Source organism: Vespa velutina, chromosome 5 (genome assembly GCF_912470025.1).
Source record: "Vespa velutina chromosome 5, iVesVel2.1, whole genome shotgun sequence".
NCBI classification, from domain to species: Eukaryota; Metazoa; Arthropoda; class Insecta; order Hymenoptera; family Vespidae; genus Vespa; species Vespa velutina.
In genome coordinates, this window is record NC_062192.1 from 4,548,608 (window position 1) to 4,572,215 (window position 23,608).

The 23,608-nt window shown below is 32.4% G+C and overlaps 1 protein-coding gene across 1 annotated transcript in view; it reads left to right on the top strand.

Moving 5' to 3' along the window:
* The window catches only part of LOC124949533, a 49,445-nt gene extending 27,625 nt beyond the window's left edge, over positions 1-21,820 (top strand). Inside the window, exon 12 of the mRNA XM_047494751.1 lies at positions 16,232-21,820. Coding sequence (XP_047350707.1) covers positions 16,232-16,465 — 234 coding nt within the window. The 3' untranslated portion in view covers positions 16,466-21,820. The remainder of the gene's footprint in view (positions 1-16,231) is intronic.
* The last annotated feature ends 1,788 nt before the right edge of the window (positions 21,821-23,608 follow it).

Here is a 23,608-nt window from a genome sequence, read left to right on the forward strand (position 1 = left end):
TCTTACACATCGTCCTATATATTAGATTATATTCTATATCTATAGTATATAGAGGTATACGTATATAGATATAGTACATATCCTGAATCTCCTCGAACCGTTTATCTATCTGTCCATGTATCTGTCTGTCCGTCTCTCTCTCTCTCTCTCTCTCTCTCTCTCTCTCTCTCTCTCTCTCTCTCTCTCTCTCTCTCTCTCTAGTTCGCTTAGATTCTCTATCTCGTTTGGTAGATCGAAATACTCTATCCTCCCTAGCCGATAGAAGAAACGATTTTGAGTAATCCCGATGGATCGTGCCTACCTACTCTCTCATCGTTCGTTCTATCCTCTCAATCCTTCGTCATCGTTACGCCGGTCAACATCGCTGTAGTTATTTAAACCAATATTCCGAAGCGTGCTCCTACGCTTGATATCGTTTATTGAAAAAAAAAAAAAAAAAAAAGTGGTCTATTTTCTTATCTTATCAGATTTTCATTCGTTGTAAAGTAATATTAATTAAGACGATTGATTTTTCTTTTTCTTTTTTCTTTTTTCTACTTAGATTTCTTTCTTTCTTTCTTTCTTTCTTTTCTTTTCTGTTTTCTTTTTTTTTCCCCCTTTTTCTTTTTATTTTTCTTTTTTCAATTCAGTCAAGTCTATATTTAAGACCGTGATAAGTTAAAAGATACTTGAATGTTTTATTTCATGAGTAGTAGCACACCAACACCTACAGAATGTTAACGACCTAAGTGCTAAAGGAAGAACCTCACCGTACTAAATCTCACCTTCAAACAGCCTTTTCGTGTTACTCGTTGACGTCTAAAGCGACGTCTTTTCAAATTCATACGTAATAAATTATTTGAGGAAAAATTATCGTTCCACCGGTTAGATAGTTTCAAGTAGAGAGACTCATCGACTTACTGTCATATCATATGTTCTCCTATTTCTTGCTTTTTCATCAAATAATATTGTGTCATAAACTGGAAATAAAAATTTTTTTTAAACAACGCTTTTTCTTTTAATAAGATCAAATAGAAAAGAAAGAAAAAAATTAATATAATAAATTTTAATTGAAATATAGTAAGTAAAGAGAATAAATTTCCTTTCTATGTTTATGACTGTAATCTATTAATTTCATAATTTACTTAATAATATTTTATTAGTATTCAATAGAATTTATTCATTTGTAATGATTGAATAGATTTAATTGATATTGATTTAATACACTCGCGGACGCTTTATCAGATTGAAATCTTGCTGAGAAACTCATATGTATTTAACGAAATTAAATAATTTTTTAAAACTTATAAATATTTATTTATATTAATTAGCATCACTCTATAGTTCTTTTATAAAACCGTATAATCGTATAATCGCTATGAGATTTATGATAACAGATCAAAACGTAAAACAGCTACGACGGTCTTATCTTTAAAAGGACACTTAGTTTGTTAATTGGTAATAACCATTTTGTCCGTGAAATTATTAATTGAGGTTTCGTTTATCTACACTTTTTCTTTTTTTCTTTTTTTTTTTTTTTTTTTAATCTACAAACAAAATACGTAAAATGAATTGACGAGTTGTTTCCTCGTGCGTAGTTTAATTAAAACTTTGAGAAAATGAATGAGAGAGAAAGAGAGAGAGAGAGAGAGGGCGGGGGAGAGAGAGAGAGAGAGAGAGAGAGAGAGGGTGAGAGAGCATAGTTAATGATCGACGTCTTATTTATTCCGTTTCGTGTATGTATAACAACAATGCGAAACAAGAAACGTTAGCAAACAACGGTGGAGTATGCCTTGCACGTGCTGCAAATGTAGGAAAGTTGCGTTTAATAGCGTTGGGTAGCGAATACATAGCTCTCTTCTCTTTACTCTTTTGGAATTGTTTGTATTTGAATTTGTTATTTGTTTTCTTGTTGCTTGTGTCTTTCGCCGTGTCTGCAGTTTTCATTTCAATTTCAAGGATACTCGAGGTACGGTTCATCGACTTTAGCTTATCCTTGTTCTTACTCTTCACCCTTCACCTCATTCGAATATCTTCCCACGAGCATAGTACTTTGGAGCAAAGAGACCGAGCAACAAAAAGAAAAAGTAAAGTTATATATTCCCTTGTCGTTGCTACATACGTCATAAAACTTTGGTAATATAAGAGAAGGACCCATAGTCTCCTTTCCTCATCCCGTTTTCTATTCCTTCATCTCCATCTTGCCATCTCTTTGCTGCCAAGTCGAAGACGCTCGTTTCTTTTTTTTTTTGCCGAACTATTCCTTTCATTTCACACATTTTTCACTTTTCTATCTTTCTCGTTTGGCACGCGAACACGAACCTGTCGAAACTCTATATATATATATATTGCCTGTGTACTTGTTAAACGTTGAACTTGAAGTTTTCTCTTACAAGTAGTTATCTTTTTCTAGAAACAAACATGTAAACGGATAATTAATATTTTAAACGATATTATTCATAATAAATTCTTTGAAGATGATTAATAAATCGAAAGAGATTGGTTTTGTTCTTTTGTCTCTTAGGAAATCTAACGCGCGAGTTTTAAATAAGTCTTTCGAGTAATATTCACTTTACCGATGTTTACTTTCTTCTGTTACGTGATAAATTTTAAACGTTAAAAAAAAAAAAAAGAAAAAAAGAAAAAACGTTTGCACGTGAAATATTTCTGTCAAGTTTTTTTTTTTTTTTTCTTTTTTATGCAATTAAAATCGAACGATTCTATTCGTAAAGTAGAAAATATGAAAAAGTAAAAAGCTATTAAAAACTTATGAATGATTCGTCTCAAAGTGTACGATTTAATATTACGTAGTTAAGTATTTATAAATGTTCAAAATTTACTTTTACAAAATATATATAAAGTGCAAATCTATATATCTTATAAAAAATTAAAATCTTCTAAAGAACGTAAGATATAATAGAGAAGAAGTTTTTTCCAACATTGTGGATATATTTCTCATCATCATTGTTGACAAGTGTGTCCACGAATTCTCCCCATTTTAACATCTGTTTAAATACATAAAAATCCCTTTGGATGTAATTACAAACCGTAACCATTTCGTTTATTGAATATTCAATATTATATTATGTCTTTATTTATTTTCAAAGACAGAAGTTAATTAAATATAATAAAAATGAATTTAACGTTAATCAACAATTGAAATACATCTAGCCATTTTATCTACGCACGTTGTTATGATATAATTATATATATATATATATATCTTTTTTTTAATTTATCAATTTGCAAATTTTCTAAAAAAAAACATTCAAAAATTTTTTTTTATTCCTTTCTCGTTCATTTGCATAAATAAATGATTGCAGGACAACGAAATGCCTTACCGAAATTTCGTCGAAAATATGTCAAACATTTTCCAGGGAGAAAATTTATCTGCACTTTTCATCGAAGCACGTCAACCGTTTATAAAACATACGAAAATTTATACTACCACTGACTGCTCGCGATAATAAATCTTAGAAACTAGCAGTGAGGGAAGGTTAAGACGGCTTACGGTACGAAGTGTAAGAAATAAGTATTCAAGCTTTTAATAATTTAGAGACCCATTTTGACGGTAGCAAGAAAACTTCGTGACTTTATTTTTTTCCTTTTCTTTTAACACTTCTTTCCTCGACCCTTTACTTTTTCTCTTTTTCATTTTCCACGTTTCCTTTGTCTTAACGCTAAATGGATCGTTGAACGAATTATTGTCCATTATATTACATACTTACTAACATATGACGTGATTAAGGTTGAAAATTAAGAAGGTAAGAAGTACCGAAAAAAAAAAAAAGAAAGAGAGGGCCAAGAGAAAACTATAATGTTTGAAGAAATGTATGCGTATAACGGTGTAGGTATCATAAAAATATTCTAATAAATGAATAAGTAAATTTTTTTTATGAAATTAAAATACTTTTCGTCGTAATATTTGAATCAATTAACTACGTACGATCTATACGCATAAATTTACAGAATCGATTCGATTCATCGGAAAATAGAAATTTGCCCCAGATTCTGGTATTGAGCTAGGTATCGCCTTAGGATTACGTGTAAACAAGTGGCAACTACGTTAGCTACAGGTAAATTTACTTATGACGCACATAATACGTAGCATACAGTTATTTACTTAGCAGTATTCGATGTGTCCGATGCTGATGTCGAGCAGTAGACATTTCATGAATATGCATGACGTGTATATGTCATATTCTTCGAAAAAATTTCACGGAATTGATCGAACTAACAAATTGATTCGATCTATCTCAAAGAGATCTAAATATACGTATAATAATCTTTACTAATGATTGTTGAAATTAATATGATCTTAGAAACATTTATGTGTAAATATCATAGAAAAAATGACAAAATTATGAAATGTTTTACGACGAAATGAAAATAGAAGTAAGGAAACGTACGGGAGATTTTTTTTCTAAGAATTCTAAATCGCATTTTTTTCGAATTATAAATCGCATTTTTTTTTCGAATTATACTGACAGCCTCGATCGCATGCGAACAGTCTAGTCACGTCCATCAAGATGTGAAAAGATAATGAAAAGAGAGATAATAGAATCACAATGAAAAGAAATAGAAATAGCTAGCGTGAAATATAAATCTTTTGGAATATGACGAACACGTTCACATTGAAATGAGTTCAGAAAGTGATATCACTAGATCTGAAAGTGTTCTGCGAGTATTTCGTTCGCTCGGTTACGGTAAGATCGAAATGACCGTCGTCGTTTAGAAAAAGGTGTATTCAAGAAAGAAGAGTAGTCTAACCAAAGCGATCTACTTTTCCATTCTTTCTTCTCTAGCGCGATAACATCCGATAGTACGCTTTGAAAAACTCATTCAGTTTAACTTCAAATATTCACATTTATGAAAGATTTTATATCGTTGAATCGAAACGATATCGATTCAGGAATATATCTATGTAAAAACTTTGTGGTTTGATCTTCTTTGAAGAACTATCGTGTTTCGATTAATTTCCTTTAAAGAAAAAAACAAGTTGTCCTTTTTTTTTTCTTTTTTCTATAACAAGTTTATCTTTGACTAAACCGTCGGAAAACATGTATCCGATACTTAATATTAACATCGATTCACTTTCCCTTTTTCCTCGACAGTACTTCGGTAGTTGGTAAAGGGTAGAAGGAAATTCAACTTTCATTCTTTGCTAAAAGGACAAGGACCAAACGTAAACGCACAGGTGTTCCACATTGATAGCGAAGACTGGCACGAGGCCAATAAAGGCACCTATGCCTTCGCTTCCACCTCCTTTTCCTTCTACTCCTTCTCTTCTTCCTCATCCACCATCTATTCTATTCGACCGGCTCGTCTTCTCCTTTGCCTTGCCTTGCCTTGCCTTGCCTTACTTTACCTTGCATTGCCTTGCCCTACCTTGTCTTGCCACATTCAAGTCCCCGTATCCGAGTATCGATCTTTCGAGCTCTCGTGACTTTTCATTGAATTTCCATGCGCCACTTAAGCGCTCGCTCGACTCCTTCTTTCAGTCCTTCTCCTTCTGTATCCTCTCTCTTTTTCTCTTTCCATCTTCTGCTACGTCAGAGAAAGAGAGAAAAAGAAAGAGAGAGAGAGAGAGAGAGAGAGAGAGAGAGAGAAAGAAAGAGAAAGAAAGAAAGAGATAAACGATGGACGTCGAAATATCGCCGAAAAAAGAAGAAAAAAAAAAAGTAAACTCGTCTTCTTCGCGAGCGAACGAGCACGCTCTTTTGCGTTAAAAAGTCAAACCTTCAAACTTGTCTCCGCTTCCTTTCTATTTCAAATCCTAAACGTACCCTTTCGTGATAACGAAAGGTTACCACGAGGTGAGGCGACTTATTGCCGCTTAAACTTCGCTCGTTTAGTATCAGCTATCTTTTTCTCCTGGCTATTTTGAAAGTTTCGCGAAAGCTTAACCATAAAGAGTTAAAAGAGAGAAAGGAAATGTATTTTCATGATGGAGAAAATGTACTATGGATGAAAGGAGAGAAAATTTATTTACATAGTAAATTATTTACATAGTAATAAATAAAAGAAGAAAAAGAAAAACAAGGGATGATAATTTTCTAATATTACGTTCAACGAAATACTTTGTACAGATGCATATACGTGGAATATCTTTCATATAAAATTTATTTTAAGGTATAAAACCGATATCTTATCGTTGAATCGATAAGGTCGATCATTCTTTCAATTCCTCTTTTTATTTATCTTGTGAAACGCGAGCTTTCTCTATTTCCGTATCATTCTGAAATATAAACCCATATATAAATGCATATATAACTTATCACAAGAGAACACTTCTAGAATAATTTATCATTTGAAGGAGAAATTAATCGATGCCCGAATCCAAAATACGTAGGTACCTCATCTCGTAGGTAACATATAGAAGAGAGAAGGGAGATATTCATTGGGTAGGGGTGAATCAAGTCGCCTCGCGGCAGATTCATAATTCGAATTTGCTGTTATGCAATCACAATTATAATCTACGATTATGCAGCTCGCAAGTTGCGCGGCGCTTTGGAAGCTCGATTAGTCTTCCTCCGTTACTTGGGCGAAATTATAGGAGAGAACGTTACCGACGCTTTTGCCTCTCGCGAGAAAGGAGCTAACGCAAGAAGAGGAAGGAGTGGGTGATGGTAGTGCTTGTTGGGATGGTGTTGAAGGTGGGGTTGTTCAACGAGGTGGATTTCCAGCAATGCTGCAGTCAGCCCGGCTTACGGATAATCGCGACGACGTCGACGTCGGCGCCGAAGTCACCGCTGGAAAGTTAATTAAGCACGTTCCAATAAACTTCGGGCAACGAGCGCGACGCCGACAGAGACGACGAGTAACGAGGGAAAACGACCGCGGGTAGTAGTAGCTAGCTAGGTATATATCTGTCTGTCGGTCCGTAGAGATCGATGACGAAGGGAAAAGAGTCGACTGGAATGTCAAATTAAGTATCTCGACCCCCTGTATAAGTGTCAGCGAAATGCACCCTCTACCGAGATGGGACCGACATCTTTCATTAAAAGCTCACCGCGAACGCGAAAGATCGAGCGTACGTGCTTCTCATCGTCTACAGCGATCTTTACGACAAGGAGAATCTCCTTTACCGCTTCAACGGGATTACTTTTTATTATCTTATCACGAATTGCTAAGCAATTTCATTATTTTTTCTCTATTGTATCCTCAAAAGACAGATCTTCATTTATACATTATATATATACATATATACATATATATAAATTTTAATTACTAATTAATATAAGAATTGTATACGATTTCTTTCGAAATCGAATCGCTTTTGAAAACGTACCTTTCGTTTAATGTATTTTCGTCTTTAAGGAACTATCTATCGGAATAAGATAATTTAAATGTACGCTTATACAATCCCAAAATAGAATTTTCTATTTCTTAAGAAAAGAAAAAGATTACTGGCGCATCGATCAATTCTTTTTTATTGATTTTACTCTAGCGATAGCTTGAACATTGTATTCAAAATGTAGTTGATTCTTTTGGATAGGAAAAAAGGAATAAGTAGTGATAGTGGTTGTGAATTCGCTCGATAATCGGAATAAGCACGAGTCGTGGACTGAATCGTTTCAACTTCGTTCCCCAAAGCAGGTAATTATTCTGATTCTTCGTTTTTACGAATGGCATCCATTCAACCGTGCATCCCATTTGTCTCATAGAATACGAGAGAAGGATCGACAACGTTCGCCGATTTACGTCTGTAGAAGGTTTGATTTCGAATTAGGCACGACTCCATTCCAGTCGTTGATTCTTCGACTCTTTGAATTATCGACAATGCTTTCCTCCACCTACTTTTCTCCCTTCCTCTCAACGTTACAATCGACAAGATTCTTGCGCGCGCGAGGGTTTAAGGCCACCCCTCGAAGAGCATTCGATTCTGATTCAGTCATTTCACTTTTCTTTTATTTCTCTCTCTCTTTCTCTCTCTCTCTACATATATATATATATATATATCTTCTCGAACAGTCCTCATCTAACATGGCTATATAAGTATACGAATTCATGACCTCGTTTCGTCGTCCTTTAAAAACTCTCTTCTCGAAGAAAATGATAGAAAATGAAAGAACGATAAACTTTTCAACTTTTTCAAAACCATCGTCTGCTTTCATTGATTCAATTTTATGATAGTAAGAAAAAGAGAGAGAGAGAGAGAGAGAGAGAGAGAGAGAGAGAGAGAGATTGTTGAATAATGAAAAAAGTAATTAAAATATGTAGCAGATGTCGTTTAAGAGTTTATTCGATGGCTTGCCGACCGCGTATCATGAAACAATTTCGTTAAAATCCAACATTTGTCTTTTATTACGATCGGTTTATAGATATAATGATAATTCCAAAATTGTCCATTGAATCGTAAAAGATATATAATTAATAAATATAATATCGCCTCGTATATTAAATACATAGAATCGTAGATATCTACATAATTGATAAAAATTTTTTTATTCGGCTATAAACTTTTTCCATCTATACGTTATCGACTATGTCGACTATATTATTAATCTTTTAATAAAATGATTAATATGAATTGTACATTAAGGACATCTTTAATAATCTATTATTAGAGTTTGCCTTCTAATGGTAAGTGATGATCTATTTTATTTCAAGGGAAATAATTTCAATGACATTTACAAATACTCTTTAAACTTTGTTCATAACTTTTGCATTGTTTTTGTTACATTCGTCTTTTCGTTTGAAAGGTCCTTAGATGCTTTCGAACAATACGTATCTCGTTCCTAGTGAATGGACAGATCGAACGAGGTGGCATAACGCCGAAAGGCTATGCGACTACATCCGTTAGGTGAGGCCATTAAGGCATTGAGACCTTATCTCAATGAAGTCGACGGTATCGCTCGAAGAGAGTAGGACTCTACTTCTGGCTTTATCGAGTTGCTGCCTCGATAGGCGACAATCGAACCGAACCGACGTTAGAACGTCGACAAAGCCATAGTTCTTCGACGTATCGATGAATTTCTCGTCACGATTCGCACGAATGAAGAGAATTGTTTCAACGAAGAAATAATACCTTTTCTTCTTCTTAATAAAAGAACTCGAATGACGATTAGGAATAAACGTTAGAGATAGATATATTTAATATGGATCCATAAAAATGATAGTAAACTCTTTGAAATCGAGTATAAACATTTCTGAAATAGAATGAATATAGATCGCGAAATAATGAATCGATCGAGAAAAATTAAATACGTATAATATGAAGTGTTCGTTTAAAAAAAAAAGAAAAAAAAAAAATCCAAATCAATCGTAATAATAGCGAAACATTTTATTGGAAAAATTAAATGTATACGTTATACGCTTATCCAATGATTATGCAAAATTGTTAAATAGTTTTCATGTCAATTACATAATGTATCATATATAAAAAATCGAAAACAATTTTCACATCGCATTTATCGACTATTGTCACTTTTTAACAAATAAATATCAAAATATATTATTCATATCAATATCAACCAAAATAACTTTATTCCATATTGAAAGAAATATAATCATTTCGAAGTCAAATTAAAATTTAAAAAAAAAAAAAAAAAGAAAAAAAAACTCGTTAAAAATATTATTTTCATCTTAATAGTTTCAAGAGAAAAGAAAAAAGGAAGGAAAGAAAAACTTCTCCATCATTTTCATTTTCATTACAAGATCGTTTCGTTCCTTTATAAGTCATAAAAAAAAAAAAAGAAAAAAGAAAAAAGAAAAAAGAAAAAATGATCGAGAATAATCGTGAATTTTATAATTTAAAAAAAAAAAAAAAAAAAAACAACAAAAAAAAAGCGAAAAAAAAAAGGAAATCTATCGTATGTACGATAGTGTATGAAGTCGTGTCAAAAGAAATAGAAGAAATAGAAGAATAAGTAGAAATGAGTCAATCTGATAAAGTGCACTGTCCCATAGCTCGTACGAGGATCGAATAGATATAACTATGTACCTTCATATATATCCATACATGTGTATCTATACAGATATATATAGAGTATAGATTTCGATGAAATTATTATTTCAGTATAGGTCCATTTGTTTTTCGAGTATCGAAAGAAGATAACTAAAGGAGAGTGAGTAATATTTTCCGCTTGATGCGTTAGCGATGTGCATTCCCCAGGGAATTCAGTATGCCTCGCCCGGCCGTCGCTTGCACGCGAACGCAGCTTTCACGTAACAGAAACAATTCGCTTCTACCTTTCGGATATCCGACAGAGACTGCTTCGAAAGAGGTTGGAGTGGGCGTAGGGGTGTGGAGGGGGGGGGGGAGGGCGGGACGGGAATGGAGAGAGGTTCGATTAATTTCGCCCGGAGGAACGAACGGGTTTGATTTTCGAATGAAAGAAGCGCGAAAGGAGGGTGGCGATGGCTGCAAAGGAAATGACAGCTACGACCTTTCAACATGCAAACACAAGCTTCATTATCATCCCAAAGGTAATTAACTCGTGATACGCGATAAGCGTAAACGTTATGTAACGCAAAAAACGCTTTGACCTTACGTATTATATCGATATAATAACTGACTAGTTACATTTCATAAATATAAAAATAATTTTAATATTCCTCTCTTTCTCTCTCTCTCTCTCTCTCTTTCTCTCTCTCTCTCTCTCTCTCTCTCTCTCTCTTTGTTCTCTCTTCATTGTTATCGATACCAGTGATAGCTAAATGAAACTAAAGAAGATTGAAAAAAATATCAGGAAAGAATTTATTATTTAAAGAAAAGAATTAATATTCTGAGTTAATAGAGAAACTTATAATTTTAGAAAATCAAAAGAAATGAATATCATAGACGTCTCTAATAGACCGAGAATAGAAGACCGGTACGCTAGAAAAATAAAGTAAGCTTTTTCATTTTTAAGCCAAGTCCAAATGGTTATAACCATACCTTAAGAAATACTAATATTTTTGATGTTCTGTCTTCCTCTCTACTGTTGTGCTAACAATAAACTCTCTCTCTCTCTCTCTCTCTCTCTCTCTCTCTCTCTCTCTCACTCTCTCTTTATTTTTTCCTCATTGCTATCGATACCAATAATAGCTAAACGAAACTAAAGAAGATTGAAGAAAATATCAGAATAAAATTTGTCATTCAAAGAAAAGAATTAATCTTTTGAGTTAATAGAAAAATTAACAAATTTAGAAAATCGAAAGAAATGAATTTCACAGATATGTCTAAAAGACCAAGAATAGAAAACCAATATGCTAGAGAAATAAAGCAAGCTTCTTCATTTTTAAGCCAAGTCCAAAAGGGTATAACCATGCCTCGAGAAATACTAATATTTTTGATGTTCTATCTTCCTCTCTATTATCGTGCTAACAATAAGCTCTCTCTCTCTCTCTCTCTCTCTCTCTCTCTCTCTCTCTCTCTCCCTACTTTTTTTCTCTCTATTATCGATATTGACATTAGTAAGAAAATGTAATGATTTTTTAATTATACGAGTTACTTTGTAAAACGTGATAAGTAAGTTTATATGAAAAAAAAATTAGTTAATAGTATCGACTAATATCGTCTACTGCGGATTGCGCACATTTCTACCACAACGTACCTTTGTTCGGTCAGAAAAGAAGAAGATATCCAGGAATACTATAAGAGCGAGGCAACAGTAGGAATGTAAAAGGTAGTTCTTTCATTTTTAAAACAGTCCGACAACGTTGCAGCGTCACAAGAGCTTTGGAGTTTAAGAACGGGTCGGTCTGAACCCATGAAACGAGCGGAAAGACTCTTTAATGCACAACTTCCTTATTTTACATGTTTCAAATGGGTACAGTGATTTTGCATGAAATAACGTAAAATATAACTTTCCATATTATTACGTTTTAAAATCGAGATACTTCAATCCTGGATTTGCATAAACAATAATTAATTGATATTTGTTCGTTGATATTAATTTATTTATCCATTTATTAAATAATTAGATATAAGAATATTGTAAGTGGAAATAATAGCAAAATTATATTTTCATATTATTTTGTATGGAATTTAATAAAATACCTAAATCATCGTTCGACGTTCATATTAAATCACATTAAATATTAATATATTGTAATTTTATGATCACAAATATTTAATGGATTAAAGTTAATTAAAGCAATTTCTAAATTCGATATAAATTAAGATAAATACTTTAAATATTAAAGTAGATTTTTCAACGTTGTCTATTGACGCTGACGTATTCCCTTTATAATTCTCGACTTTATAGATCGCAAGTACTTAAATCATTCCCTATTAATTCCGTTTTTATTCTAATTTAATTGCTCGTTCTTTTATACTCGAGAACTCGCTATTCGATAAAGACATCATGACGTAGACTTACGTCTTTGCCTCTCCTTTTTCATCCTCTTCCCGTTCACTCCACTATACTCCTTCACTTTCTTCGATCGATTTTTTTTTCTTTTTCTTTTTTTTTCTTTTTTTTTTTTTTTTCTTTTTTTTTTACACTTTTTCTATTGAACGTTAACTAAGTCTCGACGTCGTTATCGATCAAGTGGACACTCCAGATGTCGGAGTGTTGCCCTTTCTTCAACGAAAGAATTCTTTTACGCGACCATTAAAACATTCGTTTATAGTTACTACCGGCACTAATGCACGACTTTTACGAGACTACCAACCGCTGGGACCCTCTAGCCGATCCTGTTGTCGTAAAAATTTATATTCGATAAAGAATATTATTGTTTCATGCACTCCTCTACATTATTGACCATTCGATAAACCATACAGTGCTTTAATATAAATTATTAAATAGGAAGAAGTTACAAGCGTACGAATTTGAAACGAAATATCGAATGAAAGAGAACACGGGAGATAGGGAACAAGAGATAGAGATAGAGTTACAGTAAAGTAGTATTCTTATCGTTGGCGTACATCTTTCCCATTATCACGTCATTATACATTGATAACATTGTTCGACGACACGAGTCGCAAACGGGTCTCGTTTCGAACTGTAAACGAACGTCGCAAACACAATCGTTTCAGATATCGAACATTTCTCTCTCTCTTTCCCTCTATCCACCTATCTACCTATCTATCTCTCTTTCTCTCTTTCTCTCTCTCTCTCTCTCCTTCTCTCTCTCCGTTTTCAATCGAAGTTTAAGTATGAAATGGAAAGGGGGTCAGTGGAAGACGTCGCCTTCCTATAACAGACCTCTCGGTTCTTCGTTACTACGAATCTTCTCTCTCTCTCTCTCTCTCTCTCTCTCTCTCTCTCTCTCTCTCTCTCTCTCTCTCTATCTATCTCTCTCTTTCCCTCTCTTTCTCTTTCTCTTCATCTTCGCATACAAGACTGCGTTGACCTAATCGTTTCTCTCCCGAGAAATCCAATTAGCCGACCATTAATAAGGGATTCCCTCGGAGGAAGAAGGATAATGGTTTACCTGTCCTATGAGAAACGCGAATGCACCTGCAACAACGGCTAAGACACACCATCGTGATGCCATCTTACAACAGCTTCTCATTCGCATATCTCCAAACGTGTATAAATAGAATCCTTTGCTTCGCGGATCGTTTCCTAGGGAGGAAAGAGAAAGAGATATCATTAGTTCTCAGAATCCTCTGGTGGATCTAGAACGTTATTCACTCCTTTGGTAAGTACGATCCTTAGTTTCCTCTTGTTCGTTCTCTCTCTCTCTCTCTCTCTCTCTCTCTCTCTCTCTCTCTGTCTATCTATCTATCTATCTATCTATCCATCTCTTTCTCCATCTATCTATCTATCTATATCTATCCATCTCTCTCTCTCTCTCACTCTTTCTTTCTTTTACTATATATAAATCATCATATTTAATTAATTTTAATGAATCTATGCTGATATTTAACGTCGAATGGTTTATCGAATTAGATGAATACAAGTTCGACGATAAGGAAGAAATTTTAATAGGAAATATATCATCGAATGGAAAGGATCGAGTTTAGCGATTCGATTTTGAAATATCCCTGGAGATTGGCTTACAAAGTATTTCTATAGGATATTTCACCTTTGCTCCCTTGAAACTCCGTTGCTTACATGCGCATCTAAATATTTAGCTGTATTATATCGATAAAAGGGATCCAGCGGTAATAGACGAGAACGTTCGTAAATTATAGCGGGGTATCGAGCTTCCGCAGAATTCCGTCGGTATGCCGCAGCCCCGTATTAATTAAACCGTGACTCGATGGTACACAAACACAAACACACACTCTCTCTCTCTCTCTCTCTCTCTTTCTCTCTTTCTAGTATATATGATCTTCTTCATAGATCGCGATCTTTAGTATAAAACTTTCTCAACGAAAGGTAACTATATTCTCTAGTTACGTTAATCGCATTAATTAAATCTTGCCTAAGTAGGTACATCGTAGGTACTCGTATTGCTAGATATATTTCAAATGTCAACTCTAGATCAGATATTTCTCAATGTCTACTTATACAAAAATATTGGATTATTTATATGAGTCCGCGTCTTGGGAAATTAATTATGAGACATAGAAGATATCGTCGTAATTCATAATTTATTAAAAAAATGATATTATGAATAATACAGATGGGTAATTAAGATCGATTTTATTTTTAATATTTTCATATAATATTATTTATTGTTAATCCTTAATCATAATTATATTTCATATCGTTATATATTAAATATATAAATATTATTCTCTCTTAATGATTGTCAAATATTATATGATTAAATTAATATTTTTTATACGTTGACGTAAACTTTTATTGTGCCATTTCATCCTAATTGAACAAATCGTAATATCGAATAAATCGTTGCACCGTCAACGATTTAAAATCTGATATAACAAAGGAAATTTTACTAAGCTTGCCATGCTGTAAGATCGTCGATCCTCGTGTTCCATAATTAACACGCTACGTGCTAGGAGGAGTTCGAAACCGGTAGCAATTAGTGTGAGCCGATATGTAAAATGAATTATCGCTTTGGGTTTTCGCTGGAATCCCCTGCTTGGATTGTTATTGTCTCCTCCCCCTAGCGTTTTATTGAATTACAAGATAAAAGCTGATGCGTGGATATGGGAATAATGCGATTGTCCACGATGTCATACTGAATTTTTAAAATCACCACGCACCGAATTCATCCTCGAGCAATTTCTATAGTTATAGATTAATATCGTTAATAAAAAAACATGTCATATGACGAGATCAATAATATATTATTATACATATATAAATACTTGACATAATGTTAATGTATGAAAATAACAAATTTATATATATATATATATATATATATATATATATATATATAATTAATGATTTTAAAATTATATAATAATTTAACACGCAATAATATAAATCTCTTCTTTAAAAAATGATAAAGGATATCGAAAAATTAAAATTAAATTAAAGGTAATAATGAAAAAGGAAACTTTTTAATAGCAAATTAATGTAAAATGAAATATCGAAAATGATACGAATAAAAGAGAATAAAGAACATACCTATTACGGTGGAATAATGTCACCGATAATACTTTCTCTATCTTTATCGATGAAAAAAATTCAGTTCCTGAGAAAAGGCGGAAAGGGAATTTAATTTCATTGAATATCTGACGTTCGGTAAAGGACTTTTGCAAAACGAACGAGGATGCCAAATACGAAGACGAGGACGTAGAGAGAACAAGAACGAGGAAGACCTGACGCGTACTCTTCTCGACGTTTCGAAATCTCAGTGACGTCGAAATCTCGTCGTGCCACGTGGCGCACGATGTGCGTCGCGTACATTTCCACCATACCACCCTCTCGCACACCCTTTCCTACCCACGAAAAATATCACCAAAAATCGTTCTAGCCTCAGTTTCCCTATCCTATGCCGGAAATTAAAGATTCAACGAGGCGAAGGTAATTTCGAAGTGAAGGAGTAGGACAAAGAGAGAAAGAAAGTGAGAGAGGGGTGAGAGAGAGAGAGAGAGAGAGAGAGAGAGAGAGAGAGAGAAAGGAAAGAGTTGAAAAGGGATAGCGAGAGTTGAAAATTGAAATCGATGCTGTGACTTTATGAACAATGATAACGTGTTATGTTTCACGATGTTGAATTTGCGAAGAAACATGACATAAGAAAACATTATTCGTCAAAATATTATCATTGAATAAATACTATAGTAATTTTATCGAATAACTCGTTCGTAGATATAATTTTTTTGTATTTTCATATAAAGTGATATATATATATATATATATATATATATATATATATTTATACATTTTGTGAAAAGTATTATTTATTTGTATAAATACTTGTACTCGTATATTAAACGTAATGATTTTCTTTTCAGGAGGAATGCGCTTCCATGCTGGAGGATTTGAGCCAGAAGATCAATAATAAGCATCATGAAGTTCACACGCATCCTTTACTCTCGATATTCAAGATGGCCGAGGTCGCGGTTAAACTACCCTATAGCAACGATGGTAGAAGCATGTCAAGGTCATCGAGTTCTATCCTCCTACTCGTGCTCCTCGCGTGCAGCGTTCTCGCGTCCACTTCGACGTGTCTCGCCGACGATTCGTGACACGTATAAAGTTACCTATTCTAGAAGAGAAGGGGAAAAAGAGCCTCGAGTGTTTAAAATATCAACGACGATTTAGGGACATGAAAAAGTGTCAGAAAGAGTTTAATGAAAAAAGGAAAGAATGAAAAATGATGTATGTAGGTATATGTGTGTTTATGTGTGTGTGTGTGTGTGTGTTTGTGTATGAGTATGTGTGTATGTGTGTATGTATGTGCGTGTGTGCATTTACGCGTACGTTTTCGTACGTATATGTATGTATGTTTGTATCTGCCTGTATGTGGTGCGTAGATATTTGCGTAAGGAAGTTTAATTCATCTTTTTCGAAAAAGATATAAAATGGCTATCTGTCTGACTATCCAAACTTGTTCCTACAATCGAGAATCGAACGATACTATAAAAAATTAAGCCAAGTAACTTACCGTGTAATAGATTACGGTTAAACATACGCCATATATGTGGTAGTATTACAATAAGATCGTAATAAGAAAAAATTCTGTACGTGATACGTAATGTAAAAGAATATGACAAAAGAGGGAAAGATTTATTTTCTTATATGTTTCTTCTCGAGTCTATTTTCATTCACGTTGTATTTTGAAAATATTGATTGAAGAGAAAATAGAATAGCAAAACCGAATTATAGTCGCGTTGTCATAAAATCGAACGTATAGAAACAGCTGCAGTTACCTGCTCGATCTCGATGCAAAACGTGCTTTTTCTGATATTCCATTTTCAATAAGAAATAGATCACGTATGAAAAAAGTGAGCATAAATTCAAATACATAGTTCGCTGCTGGACCAGCGATAATATTACAATCTCTTCCAAAGGATCTTGGCTAATGTAAAATCCTGTCGCAATAATTATATTGACCCAAAATAAATTACGACACGATACCAGCAGAGTTCAAGTTCTACTCTAAAGAAAATTATGAAAAATCTCCTAAGGCATGGACGATCCTATAATCATTGGAGATAAAATCAAGTACGATACTCGATTGACTGGAATGACTTCGTTTGTATAAATCGAATGAATTAGAGAAAGAATGAGAAAGAGAGAGAGAGAGAGAGAGAGAGAGAGAGAAAGAGAGAGAGAGAGAGAAATAGAAAGAAAGAAAGAAACAGAGAGTCTGTAAATGACTAACATTAATTAATATGTATAATGAATTAATCAACAAGCTCCTCCCATATTGGACCATTAGGTGTGTTTGTTAAAGTTGAAACTTGAAGCGCAAATAAAGCGTTTTCAGGTTAATCATATGAGGCTCCGAATATTGTAGATCGAATTATAGATTGTTAATATAGATATAAAATAAAGGTGTAAAAAATAGAAGTAGATACGCTACGTAAAAAAAAAAAAAAAAAAACGAAGAGAAGTTATCGGGATTATACGAGTGGTATTTTTAAAGCCACCTTAGATATCGTATAATCATTATACTCAACAAGGTGGCTCAAATTTTCCTAAGCTGTTATATCCAATGTATGACATTAACAAGTAATGCAGGAATTTACGATCTCGAACGATAGATAGAACGGAAAGATCGATGAAGTAACAACGTAGGAAGCAAACATACGAAAAAAAATAATTATTCACTTACATATATACAAACAAAGTATACATATATATATATAAATATACACACATATATATATATATATATATATATATATATATATGAGAAATAATAATAATAATATATATATATTATTATTATTATAAACCCATATTAAATTTAAGTATGCAAATTTATTGTAGCTAAGGAATGAAAGCATCGACGAAAGCATGGCGCGGATGTCCACGCTGACAAACATCGATATAATAACGTTTGTACATTGAAACTTTGCGCTGTAGTGAAAAGTTAAGTTTATTATAAAGAAATTCGTCAATTTAGAAACTTGACTAATTATATGTACAATCGTATTGGCATATATGTGATGCGACGGATATGAATGTATGCGATAGAAAAATTATTATTCGACTCACTATCATCCCAACTACATACGAAATAATCCTATGCACAAAGGATTTTTTAATATCCTACTATTTTGTTATTTTATTTTTTCGATTTTTGGCAATCATCGCATTACACATTCACGTTAAGTGAATTCCTTCATTATTCATAGATAATCAATGTAGTGGTAATTCGTAAAAAACATTTTATCGAATTGTCTCGATGCATTCGCTATTAATTTATACGGGGAAAAGCGTTAAAGACGTATTCTTCTGTTTTATAAAGGTATATAGGTTGTAATTGTAATCGAGTACAATGCACGGCACAATATTGCAATCTACTCGACAGGCACAATGTGTTAATTTTGACGAGAAGAGAGTTGGGATGTACGCGAGCGAGATTGAATGTACGTGACGTGGCTATCGGAAAAGCAATAATGTATAAAGTTTATGATCCACTGGCACATTGCTCAAAGAGATAGAATATGTAAATCTCATGTTATATATACATATATACGATAACACATATACATCCAGGTACAATACGAAGAAGAAATTCGCGTACGTGTTAAATAGATAAAAAATTCGTGGCTGGTGTCCGAACAATCGTCCAAAACGATCCATTTTGGAGTGACCAAACGTGCGTTCGTAAAAAGAAAAAGCATAAATGATCAAAGTCGATGAAAAACAAAAAGCTCGTTCGTGTTGTAATCAACCGCTGAATTGTTGTTGAACATATTTTTGCGGTAGTTTAAGAAGGCATAGATACGCTTGAATCTATCAAGGAAAAAAAATAACAAAACAAAACAAAACAAAAAAAAAAGAAAGAAAGAAAAAAAGAAAGGAAAACAAATATCTAAATTTTCGTTATCTTTGATCATTGTATTCGAATAAAATCTTTAAGGGTTTTGCTTGGTTCAAGCAAAGCGTAACATCGAAAGATTCTACTAGATTGTGTCCATTGAAATGAATCATTTTCATTCTCTCCATCGTACAACATTTCTTTGAACAATTGCTCTCTCGTTGTATAGTGGAATTGTATAAATAGTTTTATCTTATATATTTATTCGTACAAAATAAGGTAATCGCATTATACGATAGTATACTTAATAATGCTATTTGTTAATTGAAAAAATGAGATTGTCTCTGATAATTATATTAGACGAGTTATTTTCACGAAGCAAAAAATGGAACGTTCGTCCATTCATTTATCGATTCTAAAAGAAATTTTTCTTTTTTCATTCTTAATAATATCACATGCTAAGTTGCAAAAAATTCTTGATGATCTTCGGCCTAATTATACACTTAACATTCAATAATTTTATTTCTACAAAGTGAATTAAAAGTTCTTATGTGAATCGATAGTTGTTTCATAGGTGATCTTAAAAATCAATTACTTTTTTGCGAGACAATCACGAAAAAAAAAGTAATTGATTTTTAAAATCATTTATGAACTTTTGATTCATTAAAAAATTTTTAATCCGCCCTGTATTTTAAATATACGAAAGTAATACGAAGTAATAAAGTTCTTGAGTTAATATTTGAAAAGAAATTCGAATATATTCGAGCTTCGTGAAAATGGCAGAAAAATTGAAATATTTCTCTATAATAATTGACAAAACAAAATAAAAAAGATTATTTATACGTAATTTTACAAAAGCACACAGCTAAGTGATCGCTGAACGTGCAACATAATATATTTGATCATAAGTTGTCTCTTCCATATAATTTACTCGAAAAACAAAATGAGAAAAAGCCAAAAATTGCAAGAGCAACAAAAAAAAAAGAAAAAGAAAAAGAAAAGAAAATAAAAGAAAGAAAAAGAGAGAAAGGAAGACACAGAGCAGTGATTACGATGAAGAGACCGATACGATAATAAACTACGGTGGTTCCAATTGAACATATCAAGGCCTCTTAGAAAAGGCTAGCCAATGCGCGATTTTACTCTGGTTTCAAATAGATTCAGTTTTTTCGAAGCTTTTTTCAAACGAAAAGGACACGATTAATAGAAAAAAAAAAAGAAACAAAATAAAATAAAATATAAAAGAGAATGATTCGTTTGCTGGATGTTGCTAATACGTACGAACCATTTCGAGAATAATCGCATTTGTATGTTTGGCCTAATTTTAACGCATTAAAAAATTAAAAGTAAAGAATAAGACTAAAAGAGAAAAAAGAAAACATATGGATGATAATAATTCGTTTAATATTACATATCCAAAAGAAACAAAAAGAAAACGAAAGGTTCATACTGCAACAATAAATGTTTCGAGACGTGTTATTATCGAAGCTCCTGTCAAATGAATCATTTTATCGTACTATGGTAACATTTGTGGCAAGGGTCAGATATCAATTTTCCACGAGATGCAAGCGCTAACGTGTCTTTAGAATATTCCAACGTCCTAGATAATAAAATTCATCCATTTACAAATTCCTGCCTTACCGATGAAACAGAACATCATGGAAAAGGTAATGATTATCATACGTCTATAAAGTAGAATCTTTTTATTTCGTTTGTCTCATCAAACGGGACATTAAAATGTCGTTTTTTTATTTTTTATTTGAAAATCCACCAAACTATAGAAATGGGAACATCTTCATGAAGAATCCTCGTGAAATAAAATATTTAATATGTCTATGATCGAAACGACGATAATCTCATAAATGATGCTCCGTCGATCAAACAGAACAAAAGGCGAAAGCTCGTTCTCGTGAAACATACACAACACTTACACACATGCAGAAATGCATACCTTTTATGTGCATATATACATACACATATTATATCACAAGTATAAAATACGCGAACCATATAAATATACATATATACAATACTATATATATATATATATACATATATATATACATATATATATATATATAAACATATATGTACATATTTTTTATTACTTGAAAGACACTCTGACCCCGGCCACGCGTGCAATGTGTAATATAAACTATAAGACTATCTTATATGTAAACATATTCGTAAGTAGCGCACTGCTATAAGCATGCTTAAACCTTCCTAAACGACTCTGGTACTCATTATAACGTGTGTTCGCTATCGCTCCTAATCTCGCATAGGCGAGCGATTATTCGAGTATTTGGGCAAAGTCGGCGACCGGGTTATATAGGAATAAAAAAAAAAAAAAAACAAAAAAACAAAAAAATACATGCGAAACTATGTTTTTCGTCATATAAAAATAAAGAGAAAGAGACTAGATTCTATATTATGAAATATCGATCGAATTTTATCTCGGCTATCGTGATTAGTGTATCCTAACTGTTATTAATAAACGGTTGTTTAGATTAATGTGATTATAATTGCGATTCTCTCTCTCTCTCTCTCTCTCTTTCTCTCTCTCTCTCTCTCTCTCTCTCTCTCTCTCTCTCTCTCTCTCTCTCTCTGTCTCTCTCTGTCTGTATAAAAATTTTTAAAAATCTGTTTTATGAAGATTTATCAAAAAAAATATTCTAATTGGATCTAATGATCTTCGTGAAAAATTTGCTTCCCAATAAATTTCCTTTCTTATTTCGTCGCAATAAATCGATGAAAAGGATTTATAAACAAAGTTCTATCTAATACAAAAAGATCTTCAGAGAGAATAGAAAATGCGATAATCCGTCTTTGCCTAAGAATCTCTTCGTTTTTCAAATCACCCGTAGAGGAAAACCCATAATATAACGTTGACTGTATATACATATTATACACAATATATAATACACATACACAATAGGTATACGTACCTAATCAACTAAATATATAAAACGTTCGAGTACCTACCGTCGATGTATATACATATATATGTCGATCGGAAGAAGGTGAATGTAACAAGAAAAAAAAGCAAAAGAAAAAAAAAATGAAGAGAAAAGAAAAAAATGTTGGAACGCTTCCAGTGTCATTAAGAAAAAAAAAAAAAAAAATAAAAAAAATAATAATAATAAAAAGGAAACCATGAAAAATACGTCAAAGTGCACTCGAAAAATCTGCTTAGAAATGAAAAAAAAAAAAAAAAAAAAAAAAAAAAAAAAGAAAAAATATATATATACCAAAAATAAAAAAAAAGAAAAAAAAAAAGAAAGAAAAAACGAGATGGACGAACGAATAGGCGAAAGCTAGTTATATCATTATGTGAATGTGAACATGTACGATATATTATTTAAAGAACGCGTGAGTGTGCGAGAAAATGCGTGAGAAAGAAAGATTGAGAAAGGAGCGAATACTTGTTAAAAATTATTATACAGATGACTACGAGTTGCCGAGGCGTTGATAAATAAACGATTGGGCTCTTTCGGGCCTATGAAATTATAATACATGATTTTCGATCCTTCAAACATGATCCTTAAATTACTTTTATCATTTATATAGCAAATGTACGATGACAAAATAATGTACATTATAATTTTAATGTTTATTAGAATCTCACTCATATAAAAGCATATTATTCATTTGGAAAGATCAAATTATTTCTTTTCATTTTAAGGATGTTCACCACCTTTCATTCATAGCATATGCAACTTCAACGACAGGTATGGACAAAATATGAACTACAAACCCAACAGGGAAATACTTACCCTTGTATTAATATATAAGTTTGTGTTGGTTATATCCCTTTCACACATAAACCAATAAACGAGTTAATGTATTATAGAAATTTTTGTGTTTAGTAAACATAATAGTACATCTGACAGAAGTAGAAGAAAAAATCATATACCACATTATATCTCTTTCATTTATTCTTATCAATTGAAAAGTATTTATTAATTGTACAAATTTTTTATTTTTTATTTCTAATTAAATCTATACAAATAGCTATAAGAGCGTGTTTAAACAGTCATTAGCTCGATATTACTCGCGATGGAATATATAAGATATAAAATATAATATATAAAATATAATAGCAATAAAAGTAGAACAGAAAGTATAGTATTTAATTTGAAAGAGCATAAATAAAAATAAATAAAAATAAATGAAAATTAATAAGGATAACTGAGAATAAATAATGATAATAAAGAAATTAGAATTTTTCAATACATTCCTTTTAAAAATTATCTTAGAAAACTATTATATGTAATCTGTTCATCTATTCAAGTAAGATTAGTAATGTAAAATATATAAAACTTTAATTTATTAGAATTAGAAAGAAGATACATCGGAAACTCACTCAAATATCCAGCCATTGGCTGGATAGTACTTT